This window comes from Scomber scombrus, chromosome 9, assembly GCF_963691925.1.
Source record: "Scomber scombrus chromosome 9, fScoSco1.1, whole genome shotgun sequence".
NCBI lineage: Eukaryota > Metazoa > Chordata > Actinopteri > Scombriformes > Scombridae > Scomber > Scomber scombrus.
In genome coordinates, this window is record NC_084978.1 from 20,819,760 (window position 1) to 20,839,842 (window position 20,083).

At 43.0% G+C, this 20,083-nt stretch overlaps 2 protein-coding genes across 3 annotated transcripts; both read right to left on the minus strand.

Annotated features, from left to right (window-relative positions):
• Window positions 1-283: 283 nt before the first annotated feature.
• On the minus strand, window positions 284-8,094 carry znf711 (zinc finger protein 711). Of its 2 annotated transcripts, none has more exons than XM_062426074.1 (8): window positions 7,956-8,094; window positions 6,775-6,856; window positions 6,582-6,662; window positions 4,285-5,157; window positions 4,010-4,156; window positions 3,708-3,887; window positions 3,335-3,469; window positions 284-3,180 (listed from the first exon to the last, which is right to left on the minus strand). In XM_062426074.1, exons 3-8 carry the CDS (start codon window positions 6,658-6,660, stop codon window positions 2,000-2,002), a joined length of 2,595 nt encoding a protein of 864 aa, XP_062282058.1. In that variant the 5' UTR covers window positions 6,661-6,662; window positions 6,775-6,856; window positions 7,956-8,094; the 3' UTR covers window positions 284-1,999. The 2 variants fall into 2 exon arrangements, with proteins under 2 accessions (XP_062282058.1, XP_062282057.1); XM_062426073.1 differs by having other exon boundaries at window positions 6,582-6,680.
• A 504-nt stretch (window positions 8,095-8,598) lies between these two features.
• Window positions 8,599-19,924, minus strand: zgc:66447 (SLAIN motif-containing protein-like). Its single transcript, XM_062426108.1, has 9 exons — window positions 19,654-19,924; window positions 18,447-19,105; window positions 14,970-15,106; window positions 13,985-14,107; window positions 11,922-12,062; window positions 11,493-11,822; window positions 11,201-11,344; window positions 10,081-10,378; window positions 8,599-9,563 (listed from the first exon to the last, which is right to left on the minus strand). The coding sequence occupies exons 2-9, from the start codon at window positions 19,094-19,096 to the stop codon at window positions 9,509-9,511; spliced, it is 1,878 nt and encodes a 625-aa protein (XP_062282092.1). The 5' UTR covers window positions 19,097-19,105; window positions 19,654-19,924; the 3' UTR covers window positions 8,599-9,508.
• Window positions 19,925-20,083: the final 159 nt, after the last annotated feature.

A 20,083-nucleotide genomic window follows, 5' to 3' on the forward strand; every position in this document is an offset into this window, starting at 1 on the left:
AAGAATGTGTGAAGTTTTTAAAGGAACAGAATTATAGTCACTTCATTTCCAAATATCTTGCTGAACAATATTTACTGGGAAGCTACATCAAGTCACAACTACAATCCTGTATCTGTCCATTGAATCTGGTACGCTGATTAAACCCACTGGATTAAAAATTAAAGTTCCTATTCTCTTTGTGAGTAAGTTAAAGGGACATTCTGTAATGCAAATGAAACCATACACGTGATAAAACTGAACCTCTATATCTGAGTTATATGCTCAGAAAACAGACCAAAAAGCGTAAAAAGATAATTGTTTATTTTGGTTCTTCCCCACCAGTAGTTTATCCACAATCAGACTGAAAGAAAATATAGACTAAGGTACACGAAATGCAGGGATTTTTAATATATACCACAATTAATTTCATGGAGACAGCATATGTGCATACTTTAAAGACTAATGCCAATATTATGACCACTGACTTTGAGGGTATAATCCCGTGTTTGGGATTGGGTTGGGTTATTCAGGACTGTAGGACTAGGGTCTGGAAAACTTGTTAGTGACCACAAACAAAACACAAAACCCAATCACGTATCCAGAGAACAAAACAATAAATGGTTTCACCCACCACTTTCAATCACAATTCAGTTTTTGATGCAGTAATGGATTGCGCCTACTTGCCAGAGATAACACTCAAAACAATCTTTACCCACTCACAAAACTCTCAAATTGTTTATAATTGTGTGTGCGTGTGTGTGTCTGTGTGTGTGTGTATGTATGTACATATATATGTTATATATATACACAAATGTACACACACATACCCCATACATGTAATTAAAATACAAAACAAAAATTATTAAAGTGCTTTCTACTGACTCAAACACACAATCTCTGAGAGAATGGTATTGATACAGCATGTTTGAGAGTTAAAAATCACTTATTTTCTGATTTGCTGTGTTCATCAGTGCTTAAGGGATAAAGACCAACAGATGTAAGGCATGATTGCAATCAAATGGTTAGCTGACGGAGCACATCTGTGTCATAGGTTACATCACACATACGCAACTTACAGCGGCAGTCAGATACAACCACCTGAGCAGCCACGGAATGTGAAGCCAACCATCTGTCAAGTTCATAATACATCTGTTAACTATCATATCAGATATCACAGTATCAGATATAATAGCAGATTATCTGTCAGAAATGTGTTGTGTACACTAAAGGGATATTCTACTAATATACCAACTGCACCCTTCTCCTCATTGCTAGACACTGCTGATCAGACCACATTCTGATTCAACTTTTAAGACATATTAAACAGAATATAAGCTGTATTATACATGATTAATTTAATGGAACGCCAAGTGTTCAGACTTGGGAGGAAAATGATGAAAGTACAACGGTTAAATTTTAATGAAATATGCTTTTAAGGAGCTCAATGTTTGTCAACATCACTGAAAACCATTGATGAATGGTCGTGCCCCTTAAAGACCAGGTGGCACTGAAAAGAAATGTCAGGATAAAAGCTGGTTAATAAGGATAACAGATACTAGTTGGTACTATGGAGGCAGGCAAACTTCTCCTGTACTCACTCCACATCATCTGAAGAACTGGCATGACGTTCACAAAGCACCTCTTTCTGTTTTACAGGACACAGTCATCATCTTGCAGCATTTCAGCTGAGTGGGTATAAAAATATAGCATTTGAAACCCTGAATAAATGTTCATATGTGATTTTTCTGCAACAAAACAAAACACAATTTACAGCTGTCCCACTCAGTGTACACACTGTCTTTTTTAGACTTCACCCCCATCTAGAATGTGTTCTTGCTTTACCTCGGGGTGGGGGGAGGAGGTTTACACCCATTACAACACAGAACACAGAACGGCAATTATAATGTTGTCGTCTTCATCAACAGCCTACATCCGTCATTTCTTTGTTAATACACTAAAATTACCTCTGGGTGTGTGACACATATTTACTCAGGAAAGAGGAGTGTGTTTGTGTGTACGATTACATCAACATGTCTTTGTGATGCCTGGCTATGTGCTGGCTCTTCTCCGAAGGCCTCCTAAAGCCCTTGGTGCAGTAGTCGCAGCGGTGGGGGTAGTCCTTGGTGTGAATGGAGATGACATGGCGTTTGAAGCCAGAAGCGTCCGTACTGTTATACTCACAATACTGGCACTGATAAACCTTTCTACCACTGTGTGTCTTCATGTGCTTCTTCAGCTCAGCGGGCTGTCGGAAGCCTCGCCGGCACCGCTTGCACTTAAAGGGGAGATCCTTTGTATGCAAGGACAGGATATGGCGACTCAAGGTGAAGGTGTCAGGAGCGTTGAAGTTACAATGCCGGCACTGGTGCACCTTGTTGCCCTTGTGTGTCTCCGCGTGTTTCTTCAACTCTGAGGGCCGGTGAAAGCCTTTCTCACACACATCACACTGGTGGGGGAAGTCCTTGGTGTGAACAGAGATAATGTGTCGTTTCAGGTCACTGGAGTTGGTGCTCTTGTGCTCACAGTGTGGGCACTGATGGGTCTTGTGGCCTTGTACCATCTCTATATGACGCTGAAGTTCCCGTGCATCTGCATAAGCTTGGGGACAGTGGCTGCACTTGAAAGGCAGATCTGCTCCATGCTTGCTCTTGATGTGAGTCTTTAGGTTGGACTGATCTGCACAGCGGAACTCGCAGTGCGGGCAGTGATAGGGCTTCTCGCCTGTGTGGGTCCGCATGTGTTTCTTCAGCTCTGACGGGTGGCGGAAGCCTTTGGCGCATTCGACACACACATGTGCAAAGTTCTTACTGTGCACTGCCAGCAGGTGACGGTTGAGCAGGCCCTGTTCAGCCGTCTCATAATCGCAGTACTTGCAGTGATGTAGTTTGGGCTCCCGGTCCTTGACGATGAGCTTGTCAGAACCCAGGGGACTGGACTCATGGTAGCGCCGTGTGTACTCAGTGTATTCTGGAGAGCGCTCGCTGTTGTGGCTTAGCAGCTTGTGACTCTCCAAGTGGTTGTGGAAACTGACCTTCTTGTTGGTGGTGAAGTCGCAGTCCGTACACTGGTATTTCTTCTTTAACAGGTGGTCTGGGTGGTTCTTCATGTGGCATTTGAGGAAGCCTCGCGAGCGAAACTTCTTCCCACATATGTGGCAGGGGTAGACAGTTAGAGGCATACCATCAGGTCCAATGATGACAGCTGAAAGAGAAGGTGGAAAAATTGTGTGCAACCAGTGGTATTAAATGTATTTACTATGAATCATCAAATCACATTTTCTGTTGTTTGGACACTACAAAAGTGTTTGACTGCAATCTCATCATTCATCAGTGCCAGAATTTTACACAGTTCATACCAGTCTGACACTGCCGCGTGTCTCCTTTCTTCTTCTTCTTAGTTTTGGGTTTGAGCACACGGTTGGCGCCTAGCCCCTCTCGGATTTGAAGGAATGGTGTAGCTGCTCCATTCTTCACCTGATCAATGGTATTACCTGAACAAACATGGCACATTTTTTCAAATTTTACTATCATTAGGAACACTTTTCATTGTGAAACCAGATTAATGAGCTATTTTAAAAACAAGTTTGTGTTACGGCACCATCAAGTCATAAAAATGTTATGAATACAAACATCTAGTTGTTGAGCAACTCATCTAATAACAGTCAAGGACCCGGTTACAAAATGCATTAAAAACTTTTAATCGGGTGGTTTTGTAACAAAAGAACGTACTGATGTCATCATCCTCATCCTCATCACTGTCATCCTCATCATCATCTTCTTCTTTTGGATGGTTCTTGACGGCCATGTAGACCATCTTGTCGCGACCAACTCCCAGTCTTCCCGACGATGCAGCCTCAAGATCAGGATGGCCGTTCTGGTAATCATCCTCAGTTATTACCTCTGTTCCACCTTAAAGGAACAAAATTATGAATTAAATCAAAGCCTGATCTATATTCAGCTTAACGGGGAAGAATTTGAAAAGTAGTATCTTGCATCGTTGAAATGATTGAACTGATAATTCAGTCATTTACCTAAATCGTCGTCTGCTTCAGCTTTGAAAATGTAGACTTTGATGACCTCAGAGCCGTCCTCCTCCTTGGACTCCTTGTCTTCCATTACCTCAGTGCTGATCTCAAGGGGAGTGTCTCCGATGTCCAACTTCTCTCCCACCTCATCCACTACATGAAAAATATAAAATGGCACAAATAAGCTTGATTACCAAAATTGTATATTAGCGATAATAAACACAACATTGCATAAGAACAGTGTCTTCAAGGTTGTGCCATCATATGGGAAACTATCTTACAGGAGATCATGAGGTAATCCTCAGAGCTGCTTCTTGCATCATCATCCTCATCTGTCTGCAGGGGAACAGCCTCAGTTGGCAGCTGTTCGTGGATTATGGTCTCGGAGTTGGCCTCGGTCACGATCAACCCTTCTGTAACGAGTTGGTGGTCCAGAGTGTTGTCCTGGTGCTCAGAAAGAAGCTCTGCCACAAACACCTGGTCTGGCATGTCATCGTGGTGGTGGTTGGAGTCCTGGATGAGGTCTGAGGTGAGGACATGGTGGTGGTGGTGGTGGTGGTGGGCGTCAAGAGCTTCCTCTATTGCAACTTCTGTTCCCAGGATATTCTCAGGCATGATCACACTGTGTTCTGAGGTCACCATGTCCTCACTGGTCATTTCATGGCCCTCTACCCCTTGAGATTGCAGATCTTCTACATCTACCTCTAGGCCTTCAACAACCTCTGCTTCCAAGCCCTCGACTTCCACCTCCTCCTCGAGGCCCTCGACAACATGAGCTTCCAGGTCTTCCACATCTACCTCAGTTTCTAGACCCCCTACCACTTGCGCCTCTAGACCCTCCACTTCTACCTCACCCTCCAGGCCTTCGACAACTTGAGCCTCCAGCTCCACCACCTGTGTCTGGAGACCGTCAACCACCTCTGCTTCCAAGCCCTCCACGTCTGTGTGTAAACTCTCCACAACTTCAGTCTCCAGTCCTTCAACCACTTCTGTCTCCAGGTCTTGAACCACCTGGGTCTCCAGGCCCTCCACCTCAAGCCCATGCTCCAGGAGGATGCCTTCGTCCGTCATTACATCAGAAAGAAGCATACCCTCAGGCACAGAGACCACAATGTGCTCCCCATCGATGTGAGCCAGACCCCCCATGCCTGCAACTGTAAACACAACAGAATAGAGGGTTACATGATAACGTTTTCAACAACAGAATAGCAATAAAAGCTACAATCCATGAAAAAAAAAAAGTCAGAGCATCTTATAACATGATTATGATGTTCACTTTCTTGTTTCGGTTACTCTTGCAGCACCCGTTCAAAACGTGTTGAGACTAAAACGGGCTGATGGCTTGGTATCACTGCTTCAATGCATAGAAAAATCAATACTGTTGATGTGAGGTGTGATCGACTACATACACTCAGGATGTATGTGATTAGTTGACTAGAAGATTAAACGTTGCTACCCTAGCTAGTCGGTACCAGAAATACTAGCTGGTTGAAGTTATTAGTATTTTATTAATGTACAACACTGGTTAACTTTTGTGTCCAATATACTGCGTAATGCCCCCACCACTAAGTGGGGCAGCAGCCCCCACCCCTCCTCCTCTTCTTCTATCTCTGTGGGTACAACATCTGTGCCAGCTGAGTTTTTTCAGCTGCTTGACTTATTGTTAATCAACTTAGGTCTCGTGTTTTACAGGAGCATGTTGATTTCACTGCGTAAAATGTTTCATTAGTTGAATAGCTGGATAAAACCGTTAATCTAATGCCATGTCAATCAGTAGGGGCAATTGTTTCCTGATGACTGATCAGTATATTTTATTATTTTAAATGTTTTTGTTAGTTTTAACTTGGTGAATTCTGGTCATGTTCTGAGGAATAATGTGCAATGTTTTCTTTTTTCTCTGACTGTAGTGTCTCATCTTGTCTCCCATGGATGTGTATCTCAGTCCTGAAGTCACAATGCTGTCAGTTTCCTAGGATGCTTAACTAGTCACATAAAGGCTTGAAAAACTGTGCTGGTTAAAACAGAAAGGCATAATCAAAATTGAATAATTCAATCATTTATTGGTTATAATTAACTTGCAGACGACACTGCACTTCCTTGGGGTACTTAGTAATGTACCCACCAAGTGAGACGTTGATCAGATGAATATTCAGTATTTTAAGTGTGCCCAGTGCCCCGTTATTGGAGAGGTCATGATATGCTAAATATTTTCTTTTAATGATATCTTTCTCATCCAAACAACTTCACACTTTAGGTCGCTGCACACTGCACTTTAGATCCTCAGCAAAGCAAAGAACAGACACGCACACATACAGAGATTCCTTCCTATATTGTCAGATGAAGTGATGTCAAACTAACCACATTATGGTAGTGCAAATATATAATTTACTTAGGTGATAGCACTGAACTTTTTACAGCTGTGACTCAAGAAACCCGTACTCATGGTGGAATATGAAAAAGATGTCTAACAATGGTAAAGATGAGTAGTTTATTAGTTGAATTGTATGACAGGTTTCGGCTTTAGGTGTGCTTGTTAACAATAAAACAGGGTGACACTCTGTCCTACTTGACCACTTACCAAAGTCTTGCATGATCATAGTATGAGGCATCTTCAGCTCCTGTGTGTGTAGCTCCAACACCCCTCCACCTTGGTCCATGTCTTTAGTCAGAAAAATGACTGAAAATTACCATACACAAAACGTTAGCCGTTTTCTTTCACTTGTGAGTGCACATGACTAAAAATGAAAGTGAATGCAGCATTTACGACATACCTTCACATTTGATGACAAGAACCTTAGAATAAAACCAACAGGATATTTGATGTGCTTCCTTCCATCAAGGTAATCAACCCCTCTGACAAAGAAAAACATACACACAATTGGTACTCTTACACATAACACTGATAAAGAGAAGACAGATAGTAGGTAATGAGTTAATTATGGGTCCACGTGCTGTTCAAATTATTTAAAACACATTTACTTTTTAAATAATTTTTAAAACAAACTTTCTAAATCGGCTCAGGATTATAATAAAAAGGTACTGGGCTCTGCACAACTTGAATACAGAAAAACTGCCAGTTCCCACTGAGAAGGGGGACTGGTATGTTGTTGACCAGTGGCTCCACCCATTGCCTATCAGTAGTACTACATGCGGCTTCAACCTGAGGACATATAGAGCTATGCACCTGGAGCCAGTTGAGCCTGATGGCTGCAGCTCAGCTGAGACTAAGGACGAGCACACAGGCAGTGCGTCCGTTAGCTCACAGAGGAGTTCTGCTTGTTTGTGTGGTGATGGGGGGGAAATGCATTGTTGTCACATGATGGTTCAAAATAAGCCAAATATGTCATGTCTGCAGTGATCTGGGGTGGCGTTATGGGTGCATGTTTATTCGCGGTTATATCATTTTAGGATAAAAACGAACACTGTGTGGTCATACTCCTCATTTTAAATAAGTGTTGTTGTCTGGACTCTCTTTGCACAAAACTACACATGCTCCGCGTTTATGGCCGCCAATGAAAGTACCGTAAACGTTATGCAATGCATACTCGGGCAGCTACCGCCCTCCACCCACCGGAGCTAACTAGCAGGCGAGCTAGGGCTGTTCCTCCCAGCGCCATTTTGTTTTAGCATAATGGCTAAATCAAGGCACCCAAGAACCGACATTATTTGACCATTTGAACGTCATGTGCATATAATGTTGCAATGTTACTAAAGTCACAAGCATAAGCAACACATTAATATGCCTCAAGAGTTTATTGTATTACCTGTCGCTCTAATCTGCGTGGCAACAGCCGTCCGTTTGGCTAGCTAGCTTGCTAAGCTAAGTGGAGCCGCTTGTGCCGCATTATCTTCCATGTTGTTTTTCCACAAGGCTGAAAGAGGCCCGCTACGGCCGACTGGGCCCTCGCGTCTTATTCCATATGCCTTTCTGACCGATTCAAAATAAATTTACCTGATAACGTCGTCTCCCGACTCTATCGGTGTTTCTTCGCCTTGTCCGTTTTGTCTGTTATTGTTTTGGTTTATTTTTGACGGTAAGCTAAGTGCGGCCTGCAGTTTTGGATCCCCGGGCACTCTTTGCTAGGCCTCGGCCAATCAGCTTGCGTCCTGACGAGCAGAGGGAGGGCGGGGGGCAGACAATGCGTGGCCTCGTTTACCGCTGATCCCTTACTATTTGCGTCATGCATAAGAGAGCAGTTACATTAACACACTCATTCTCTTAATGGGAACATAGGGTATTTATGCCCTGATCTTAAGACATAAAATTGAACGCTATCACACAGACTAATAATATTTTTTTCATGTGGTTGCACGCTGTGCGCTCAGACTTTGTATGCGCAGATGAGGCCTGTAGGCCATTTTGTCACAAGGGGTGGGTAGCATTGAGCATTCATTTGAGAAGCGTTATGGTCATGCTGCACCCAGGAACTATCCGGGACATACTGCTGCTGCTATGTTGTGCTGCATAAAGAGACTAATTAGCCTGCGATGCAAACAAACCTCCACTTGGCATTTATATATTTCAAGTGACCACACATGCAATTATATTTTTAGGGTAGATTTTATTATTCATTTTCATGACAGCTCCCAAATTTTCAGAGGCACTCTGCATTAGGGTGCATAGCTGGCACAAGGCCTTCGTGCATAAACATTTTATTTATTACAGTGGTACCCAAAAGCAAACACTCAAATCCACCATTGGATTTGCAGTAAAAATGCCTGGAAAATGCAGTATGCCAACAGTACCTTTGATGACTTCAGATTACTTCTGGAATTTGAAAGAGTGTTGCAGCAGAAATGCACCTTGGCACAAACTATATTTTTCCTTGTTTATACTATTTAAGGGCAGTGTGGTTTACAGGAATTGCATTGCTGTGTAAAAGCAAAGAGCAAAAACAGAAATACTACAAATCTAAGAGAGAATATCACTAGGAACCACTCAAACATTCATAAATTCTCACGGATCATTGTAGGGACACATGGAAGATTTGTCATATTTGAGTTACATAATGATGAAAAGGGTAAGGAAAACCAAAACCGAGCATGCAACACTCAGCACCATCATCTAGTAGGAATTCACACAGAAAATGCACAAACCAGCAACATCTTCATTTAAATTGTCTTCATATCAACAACATCAACAGAATAAAGTTATTACAACCCTTAATATTCCAGCAGTTTCTCACAATTACCATAGAAAAATAAGTAAAATTGACACAAACAAATCTTCTGGAAGCTCTGAGTTGGTCCATATAACAAGTGGAGTGTGCGTGTGTGCCTTCATGTCTGCCTACACATCCTCTCTGTGTGTGGGTTGACAATGTTTCATGCAAAGGAAAGAGATGAATCTTAACTACAAATCCAGTGCAGCCCAGCGATCCAGTCTGAAATGGGGGACTGAGAGGTTGTGTGACACATTGGCTGTGTTCTTTGTACTATGAAAGGTCAATGGGGAAAGGTCACATGTAGGTTGCAGCAGTGGACATCCTTCATCCTCGGTCAGGTTCAGTAACAGCCATCTTTCCAGGCGTCGTCTGGGATTTTAGTCATGCCCAAAGACCTGTCAATAAAACAGAAAGTTAGCCTGTCCTGTGATTAAAGACTGTGTAGTTGGTCATTCAACAACACTAACAAATAATTGCTCAATAATACTACAAATATCATATTGTGATCATCTAATGAGCTGAAAAGCAACACTGCAATTATAAAACTGTCTAACAATGGACAGTTTAAATAAAAAAGCATCAAAATTAATGCAGCCTTTTTATTCTACACTTTCCTGCTGCCCACATTACCCATGATGCAACTCAACCACTGTCATTTTGGTCAGGTACTTAGGTGTATTATGCTAGTAGCAGCTAACATAGCTTCAAGAAAAGAGAACGAGTAGCTTACAGATGTCTGGTATCCTCCCTTCTAACTCCACACCCCAAGATATTTTTCATTTTCAGCCCAAACCTACAGTGACTCAAGTGACATCATTTGAGTCAGTAGTACTCCCAAACGCCTATAAACAGATTTTGATGTGTATAATATCTGTGTAGTACCCCTTCAATAGTTTTGACTTAAGCACTCACCTCCTTGGCGGCTGTGAAAGTTTACTCCTGGTTGACGCTGATGGTGCAGCCTGTCCTCGGCCCACTACAGGCCTGCCTGCTCCAGCAGAGGCTCTCCCGGGTACATAGGCTCCACCATTAGTGGAGCCCGGTGACTGGACCCTGCGGGCCCCTCCTACAGGAAGTGTGTGGACAACAGGCAAACCTCGGGAAGACTGGCGACAAGGTGCCACGGGGCCCACAGGAGTGACAGCTTTAACTGGAGCCCGCAGGGAGAGAGGAGACTGGCCATTGCTACGCAGTCGACTACAAGCCATACCTTTAGCAGAAGAGAGGCACAGTGGTACGACAGAATCTCAATCCAGATTCTTTCTTCAAGACAAAGTGGGTAATAGAGATAAATGCTGTTTACATATTTAAAAAATGCTGTAGTTTCAATCCGAACTCCACATACGTGGGACGTATGAGTTGTAGACATGCCTTTAAACCAGGGCAAGCAGTACTGGGTTATCAAGGACAAGTTTGGAGCAAATTAGTGGAAAAATCCTGTGGCAGGTGAATGAAAGAGTTCTCGATGAGGATGGTTACCTGCAGATTACCTACAGTATGTCAGGAAAGATGAGTGGTGAGGGGAGGAGTAGGACAAAATTTGGGATGCTTTGTGGATCTCCTATATATAGTGTATATTGACCCATATACAGTGTGAGTTAGTTCTAGGTCTTTCAGTGTGCACTTAGGGTTAGACAATCATGGTCAGATTAATAACAATAATAATAAGTTATCATTATTATTACTATTACATTCAGTTTTTGGAAGGATAATATCAGTGTGCCAATGTCACTTTACTTTTATGAATTCAATTACATGTAAAATATGTATTGGCAGAACAAGTGTTTGATTAAATTAATTTTTTTCGTAAATTTTGAAATGTATGAATGTTACTGTCTTAGCATTGAATATCTGCTGTTTGTAGCTTCAGTTAAATTGTATATGTACATGGGTCCAACCCTTCCTGCAGTAGCATTCAGGTAAAGAGGCGGTGAGGTGGTGGGGCACAAGGGACATTACAGAGGGATATATGCAAGGTGGGTACCATCATATGAGAGGAGTGGTGTGGACCAGGTGAGGAGGGTAGGGTTACCTGTGGAGGGGGAGTGAGTCAGGTGGGACATGCGGTTGCCAGAGCTCTGGAGGTTAGCCTCCATGCTGCGGCTGTTTCTGACTGCCTCCAGGGAACGTAGGCTGGTGCGGGGGGCCAGATTAGGCATGCTGTGCCTCAACTCTTCTGGAACCACACATAGACAACACATTTAGCAACAACAGAAGGTGTATCATCACAGCTTTGGTAGAACAGCTATAGTATCTCTGCGTTGTTAACTCTGTCCTCTTTGACCTAGCGTGTGAATCCTGAGTTATAACAGACTTTTTCGTACCCTCACTCTTAGCAAATTTGAGCAGCTCTGCACTGGGGCCCTGAAGAGATCGTCTGGGGGTTCTTGTGCGTGGAGCCCCGAGTCGGCTGCTATATTCCTGACCGTGGTTGGAAGTGGAGGGAGACAGGCACCGGGGTGAGCCTAAGGGCGAGGGGGTGAAGCGATGCCGCCGTTGGGGCAGAGAGCAGAATTCATCCTCTTCATCTTCTAGGCTGTAACTGTCAAATTCCTGGTCGCTGTAGGTGCCACCCCGGCGCAGGGACTGCAGAGACGCTGTGGAACTGCGGCGTGATGCAGACGCTGAGCTGGAAGCATAATCCTGCCTCAGACCTGACATCAAAAATATTAAAATTAAAAAGCAAAGTTGGAATATACCCTCGCATAGACACAGATTAAAGCACTAAGGTCAAATGTAAAACCTCTACTCACTCTCTTCCTGTAGGCGAGCCATGATCTGGACATCCGTGAGATCCTGCAGCTTATACCCCATTGAGATGGAGTCATCTGATGTACTGAGTTCACTGTCTATAGAGGACTGGGAGCTCAGGGCTGATTGCATACCTGTGACACCTGTAAACACAGTAGGATGCTTGTTTCAAAAAGTATCTTGCACATCGATAAAGGCATTATTGACCGCATTTTCTGCAAGTTATTTACACCTTTGTCAGAGAGAAATAAAACTGCTTTACAAGACACTTTACAAAAACTGGCCATGTGGTCTGTGCGAACATATAAAAGCCAGTGAAAAATAGAGGGATAAAGAGAAAGTACCATAGCCTGTAACATAATGGCTAAAGGGAACATCATAATATTTGAAAAAAGTATTCAGACTACAGTATGCATTTTAGTTTGTAAAAATAAACAATTTTTGTGGATTTCCCCTTAGGAAGGTGAAATGAGAAAAGTTTTTCCTCCATTATGCATAATAACAGTGGACAACCACTCTTGATTAATGGGCCCCTTTCACACAATATAATGACTATAACAAATGTCAGACTGTCACGTATGTGGTAACTGAACTGATCACAAAAGATTAAATGCCTTCAGGATGTGTCTGACTCTGCTTAGCAGATGACTGGGATTGATTGATCAGCCTCGCTGTGAATGATCGCTTCAAGGTAATGAAGCGGAATAGTGCATCAAAGTGGAATTTATTTTTTTTGTATAGTTGGGTAATATTGGAGAAAGCGGGTGGTCTGTAAATTATCACCCACACCATCTTAATGCACACTTTTGTATCACGACAAATTTAGATTTAAGTTTGATATTCACCAGGTGTTATCACTCCAGAAGTTTTGTTAAATAGAGGGACTGTTCACTTATGATACCCAGGAAAGCAGTATGCAAAAGCTTCCCTACCAGGCATGTCTGTCTGACACAAGCCTACCACTCAGACTGAGACAAATGGGAAACGACAACATCATCCATGGGCATTTGTTATGTAAAAAGTCTGGTATTAGACAGGGTCACCACTGCCCACAAGCCAAGCATTTTCAAGTTCATGCAAAGATTGGTTATTTACAGGGTTTGGACAACACAGACATTGTTGGTCTTCATACAGTGAAGGTGTTGTGTGCAATAACAGGAGTGCAAAGTAACAAATGCCACCACAAAGTCAAGATCCACAATATTATACATTTCACACAGGTTAGCCAAACACCTTCCATATATCAATATGCAGTGTTTTCATCCCCAGAGATATATATCACATATACTTAACATACTGACCATCTTCCAAATTGTGCTGGTGTTGCAGATGTTTTCCCTATCTGCCAGGCACACGTTGTTTTCTATTCATTTTAATATATCATGAAAATTAAGTCAGTTTAAAGTACACATACTTTACTTTTATCTTTGACAGAGCTGTTTCAAAGAGAAATTTCTGTGACTATGTGACAAAGTTTCTTGAATCTTGAATACTTGAGATAGACAGTTCTTCACAGTGAATATAAAATGAGTGAAGCTTGGAGTGATTTGGAAAATCTACATTCACAACGCATTCACATGGAGGACAGAAAGTCTGACATCTGCCACTTAAACGTGGGCTGACCAACAGCAATATTCATAATGCAAGAAGATGATGAATACACCCTCTACTTTTCAGAACATCTATATGAGAAGACAGTCCTTTATTAACAGCATTTAAAACTCAAGACCTTCCTGCAAGCCAGAAACCCTGACTAACAACTGAACCTCAAATAATGTTCCCTGTGATGGATTACCACTCTCAAGCAAGTTTATTTCAACACAGAAATAAAATTAATCATTTGGAAAATGGTTGGCAGGAACGTCAAGTATATGTGATGTTCAGCAAACTGGGCAAAACATGCAAGAATAACTTAAATACTACCATTCAGATCCCTGAGGGCACACGTTGACGCATTAGCGCACACGCATCTCAACTGACCTAAATCCTTACAATAACTGACGTCAATCCCACTGTTGTGTTGAGCAGAAAATGAGGAGCAAAGTGTGTTAATGTCATGCCATACCTGAGCTGCCACAAGTTAGTAGGGATTTGTTAGTTGATTTGTGGTACCCAGGAGAGATCAGGCCTGAGCCTGCCGAGCCTGCCTCTGCTGATGGGCTGCTGTACATGTTTCTCCATCGAGACGCTGCAGGGAACAGGAGGGAAAGATTAGATCCCTGAGAAGAATGTAGACGCTTCAAAAAGGGACAACGTGACGAGAAAGTCACAATAGCAAGTATGGTTGAGATGCAAGTGTCATCACATATGCTTACAGGATGTTTTAAACAAAAGCCATATAGAGTGTGTAAACAGTAATGTTCAGTTTAATAGCAGGTGCAGGTATGAATCTTTCACACATGAGCCTTAAAGACAAACTAATTCTTGCATATGTACATAACAAAACAGGTTTCAAATTAAACAATATATAGTAATGTAGTTCATATATCTTTACTGCTAATCCTATCATATGTGCGGTTTGGATAAAACATGCTCCGTGCCACTAGACAGTTTTGTGGCCTGGTGCTGCTGTTTAAAAAGGAGAGCTGACCCAGGGGGGGAAGGTAATCCAACCCAGTCCATGACTTCATGTAGTCATTCAGCCCTGGTGTGATTGTGCTTTGTTGTTCAGGTTCTGCAGTGATCAGGAAGTAGGAGCTGTGAGCTGGATAAATAATGAATGGGGTGTGTTGGATCAGACACAAACGTCTGTCCATACATAGAGACGTACACACTACATACACATTCACTGCAAAGCACCTGGCCATTGTCATACGACAAAAACACACAGATGGGTGCACATGCACAGTGGAGGTGAGCAGTAAATAAGAATGGAGTACATGCACAGAAGGGAGCGAGGCTGCGTCTCTAAAGCAGCTAAATGTGACTTCAAGACCTTTATAGATTATTAACTTAGGACTTACAAAACTGCAGATTCATAAATATTGTAGTTAAACGGATTTCCCATAGTTTGATGTAAACATGTATGTGTGTGCTTGTTAAATGCGTACTCTGGTCCAAACGGTTGATCAGGGTCCGACATGCTATTTCTGTCTCCGGGCTGCGGTGGTCAAGAACCTGCCGACACCACTTCAAAGGAGACCCAGGGCCAGCCTCTGCTACTTGCTTTTTAGGAGACACATATAACCTGAAGAGAAAAGGCAGACAAAGAAGAAAACTTTGACAAGGAGTAAAAGTGATTGGAAGAGTAACACTGAGATGTGAAAATTGAGTTAGGGAAAAAGCTGATTCGAGGTTGAAAAAGTAAGCCTAATCTACTTTTTATTAAACATGCTTGTCAGGTGTTTGCCATTAAGCGCAGAGCAGAAGATTTGAATAAGAACAGGCTGGAGATTAGTGTTAACCACTGGCCTGTAAGGTATGCACCTAATAGTGTTGAGCATGTGGTTTACAGTGAGAATGTTTTTCACAACGCCAGAGTGACCGCAGGCAGAACTAACGCCCAGCCAATGAATGGTTTTTCTGGCAAAAGAATGACGTGAAGCAGCAAAGATCCCACATCTAACAAATAACCAGACTGTTTTACATAAAGTAAATGATGTAATCAGAACAAGTAGTGAGTGAGCAGATACCTTAAAGGCAGAAGAATTTTACTAAAAAGAACCCCAAAAAAACAAAACAACAAAAATGATGTATTCACTCATACAAAATAATCCCTCTCAATCATCACTTATGACCCACTAGATTTGACCCTGCCTTCAGCCTATATTCTTATTTTGCTGTGTTTGGGATGTTTCTGGGTGTCAACTTTTGGGCAGTGGGTGTGTAGCCCCCAGCCAATAACAGCGCGCACGGTATTAGGGCGGAAAAACAAAAAATCCAAAACGTAGCAACGTGCAGCGTAGCACTTCTGTTGTCATTGAGCCGGGGAGGAGGGGTCAACTTTGAATGCCGTGTTTACAAACCGCAACTGACAAATCCTACCCATGCTGACTTTAAGTACTACATCTTAAAAACATCCTTATCGCATCCTTTAACAACCTGGCTCCACCTTATCCTAACATAACTTGTGTTTAATACATCAGGCTCCCATGGCATCCTTGTGTATGTGGTGGCAGGCAACACCCAACACCAATGCATTATGGCAGATACGTGGAAACGCTTTGGTGTGTGAAAACAAAACAAAAAGTCCTACAATGGATGATCCAACATCTAAAGAGAGAAGTCATATCACTGTGTTACACTCTACTGCAAGAAGTTTTGCCCCAGTTAAGACAAACAGTCACAAGCTTTGAACTGATGGTCACATGGGCTGATCCTTTGAGTTTGGATACACAAAAGGCCCGGACTGACTGGTTCTGAACCAGTCATCACAAATCATCTTCCCATTGAGTGAACACAAAAGGACCCATTTACCACTGGAATAAGCAACAATACTGAGAGCAACATTCAGGTCACACATCCTGCAGCAGAGCACGGTTTCTTCTTATGCATACAAAACCTGTTTGATTTGAGTTTTGATCACAGGTCCATACGTGGACAAACGTTTGTTAGACTGACACTGTGCCTCCATGAACATTACTGCTACATCATTAAATTATACAGGAGCTTCAACACGTAATAAAACAGTGGCTGACTCTCAGTTTGTTATCACTGGTTGTCACATTGTTTACACTGCACATGCAATTCTGCAGATGGACAAGCCGACAGCGGAGGTGATCACATTGCCAAATTGATGTCTGGTAATAGGGACAGCCGGCAAGGCGGGACAACCCACACTACACGTCGGCGCTGTTGTGTTACACGTCATGCCTCACGCCAGAATGGTATCATGGGCGGTAGTTTGTTTGGCTCAGTCGGCATAATGACGGGTCTTCTGTGCGCCAATATTGCAGGATCTCTGTAGAAAAAGGTTTGGTGTGAAGTGTTTACATCAGGAGCTTTGAGGTTTGGGCCTGTATGTGGAATTTAAAAGGCTGGGGGGCATTTATTTATTAACTATAGACTTACAGTATTTTCTTAAATGATACTCTAAGAAACATTCACATGGCAGTCTTGAGTTGTAGGGTGGTAGATCTGAAAGACTGTCTGCTCCCTTATAAATCTGGTTAGTTAGTTATTCCCTGGATTTACAATCTTGAGCGTGTGATACTGGGATTCTATTTTTGTGTATATTTTGTGTTTTTTAATCTTGTTAAGGTTTGTAATTCATAAGATAAAATCCTGTAGTAGCTCTCAGTTCCAGTGTTTTTGTGCCTGTTGCAGTCTGATCACAGAGGGGGCCCCCACATCACATGCTGTGCAATCCCATCCAAAGCAGTTTAGCCATGTGGCAGCATCCAGCCCAGAGCAGATCAGATTATGTCGCTGTTGGGATTACTGGATGTTTTGGCTATGATAACCTCGCAAAGCACATATGGTATGGCTAATGATGTGAACTGAATATAAGTCATGAATGGTCCGGCTGTTCAGTGCCATGGCTGAGCTGCTAAAGTAGCAACCAGGAACACAATACTGTTTTATCCAAGTGTACAGCATAAACGATACTCCAACACTAAGATGTTGGGACTGATTTCTGCTATTAAATTGGCTTTTTAAAAAAATAAGCAATACATCTTCTATTATTCTTTCTTTTGGATAATTATGTTCTGCTTTTGGAGAGAATTAGCAAATTCATCGTATTTCAAAATACAAAATAAGCTCCTACCTGACCTACCATCAGGAATTAATGCAGACAAAGCTCTCTTTAGTACTTTGTACAACAAGCATTGGCAAATGCAGAGCTATGTGCAGTCTGGCCAATAACATTTTTTGGTTTTACATATTTATCATTATATATGTTAATAAAAAAATTTTCTCCAGCTCGATAGAACTCATTCATGCAGCTGCGAATAAAGGAAATTCACCCTAACCTACCAAACCAGTAGACAACCAGTTAACACCTGTTGTTTACCTGTCTAGAGAACTCAGAGTAGAGTCAACTGAACCGACAGTGTCTCACTCTTGTCAACTGCTTCTGAAATCAAACACTGGCTGGCTGCACTTCTTTTGCCGCAAAGTCTTTTGCATTACTCTCTTAATCATCCCTAGCACCTAATCATTAGTAACAGTCACTGGTTAAAGTTTTAAAAAAAAACATCAGTGGTGAAAATGCAGGAAAAGATTCACCTTTGTGGATGAGGAAAAATAGTCAGTTTCTGTCTTGGACAAGTTTTACATCTCAATAACCTAATTCTACACAGTCACTGCGCTGTGGGGGAGTAACACTTTCAAACCAGAGGTTAAAATGAAAAAGCACAAGTGACTCATCTTGCTGAAGCTGCCCATGTACCTGTGTGACACAAATAAACATCTCCTGGAGCTATGAATGTATGTGCTGCTACGTTATAGCACCATAATACGTTATATTATGGTAGTGTGTCTCACATCCACAACACTTTTAGTGCAGGACTTTGCTCTAGCCAGCTATGACAGGAATATATGTTCGCAAAAAAAAAGAAGGGATAAGCAATGCAGCTGAAACATACCAACTGTCCGCGTCATCTACTTCTGCACACTCATCCTCCAAATCTAGGACATCCACCTCATCCAGTGCAGTCTGGTCCACCCCTGAGTCGCTCTCTGCAAGTGTCTCTGACTCATAACTTTCCTGAGAGGGGCTGTCTGGTGTCTGGCTTTGCCCCAGGGTCTGCCCAGCTCCATTGCTGTGAGTCAATGTGAGAAAGCGCCCACATGGACCCCGCTCCTCCTCTACCCCCTCCTCTTCATCCTCTTCCTCCAGTCTGTTGGCCACAGGAAGAGGGGACATGTCTTCACCGCTGCTGCTGTCCTGAGGGGGTGACAGTTCAAAGTCTCTGCTGCCCAGCTCACCACTGTGCTCCAACCTAAGGTCACAAGTCAGTCTCTCATTGATATTGACGGCAGCTGTGAGGTTGCTGTTGCTGCTGGCTCCTCTGTGGATGATATTCTTGCTTCCCCTGTTGCGGAGCGTCTCATTCTGGACCTCCAATCTATGAACGAGCTCCTGCAGCTTTCGGACCTCCTCCAGCTCCACCCCTGCTAGGTTTTGACCCCCCTCCTCTTCCTCCTCGCACCCGGACTTGGAGCTCTCCATGTGGCCGCTGGGACTGCCATTGTCAGGCTGGGGGACCACGCTGGCACTGTCCGGGACCACCATGCTCCGACACTGTTGGGAGTCACAGTAACATGAGGACAATAGAGAGCAGAACCATGTTTCATAAAGGACAGAAGGAAAGCATTTGTTCAAGCTTAATAGGACTACATGCATGTTCACGTTATGTTGCCAGATGCACTAACAGTGACTGGCAGCAACATAACCCCAAGTCAACTCAGAGTGATCACAGCTACACCCTGTGCTTATCGACAAAACAATCTTTTAGATTAACCTTTTTTTAGACCTCAACAATTAGACCTTAAGAATTACACCAAGTAGTTCGTGTGTCAAATCGTTAACTCAGCAATTTCAGCTAACAACAACCCATATTTACATCTCACCGACCACTTTCTTAGTCGCGGTAACATGGCTAAACAGCTAACTTAACATTAGCTGCCGAGTACACACAGATGCTGTAACACATCATGAACTCCGCCTCCGAACTGTAAGCATATAGCAGCTGTAGTGAGAGCATTATCTGCTCGTACATGTATATCCAAACACTGTTGGTTAATGTTAGCTCGGTTAGCCTGCTACCAGCGAAACAGCCGTAACCTTACCGGTGAGTGAGCCGTGTTGTCCCAGCGAGCTTGCCCGCGCCGCTCAAGAGCTCAAACTCCTCTCTGCACCAGCGACCGCATGAATGAAGCCGCTAATTAACATCCACCTGAAACGGCCCGAGGCTTGTCGGTGATTGCCAAGACGCCAGAGTAACTCTCGGTTAGCTACTGCATGTTATCTTCTTGATTGTGCTTCGCCGATAGCGTTCACCATATTGCTCCCTGCTAACTAGCTTGTTGATAGACTTTTAGTTAGCCCACTGAGCCAGACCTGCAGCGGCGCTCGCCCCTCCCCCCACTGGTTCTCAGCTATGTAGCGCCCCCTATCGTAGGCAAGCAGTACTGCTGCAACATATCGCTGTAATCTTTATTTTAGCCATCGAGTGTCGCTGTTTACATAATGGTGCAACACACCGCTGCATCAAAGGTG

What these genes read in the sequence shown, in the direction of transcription:
- znf711 (XM_062426074.1), bottom strand. Translation starts at nt 6,660, where the DNA reads ATGGACCAAGGTGGAGGGGTGTTGGAGCTACACACACAGGAGCTGAAG. An exon ending in GGATGAGGATGATGACATCA is followed by an intron (nt 3,470 to 3,707) that starts GTACGTTCTTTT and finishes ATGTTTGTTCAG; the next exon opens with GTAATACCATTGATCAGGTG. An exon ending in CACGCGGCAGTGTCAGACTG is followed by an intron (nt 3,181 to 3,334) that starts GTATGAACTGTG and finishes CTTCTCTTTCAG; the next exon opens with CTGTCATCATTGGACCTGAT.
- zgc:66447 (XM_062426108.1), bottom strand. Translation starts at nt 19,096, where the DNA reads ATGGTGGTCCCGGACAGTGCCAGCGTGGTCCCCCAGCCTGACAATGGC. An exon ending in GTAGATGACGCGGACAGTTG is followed by an intron (nt 15,107 to 18,446) that starts GTATGTTTCAGC and finishes TTTTCTCTTCAG; the next exon opens with GTTATATGTGTCTCCTAAAA. An exon ending in CAAATTTGCTAAGAGTGAGG is followed by an intron (nt 11,345 to 11,492) that starts GTACGAAAAAGT and finishes GTGTGGTTCCAG; the next exon opens with AAGAGTTGAGGCACAGCATG.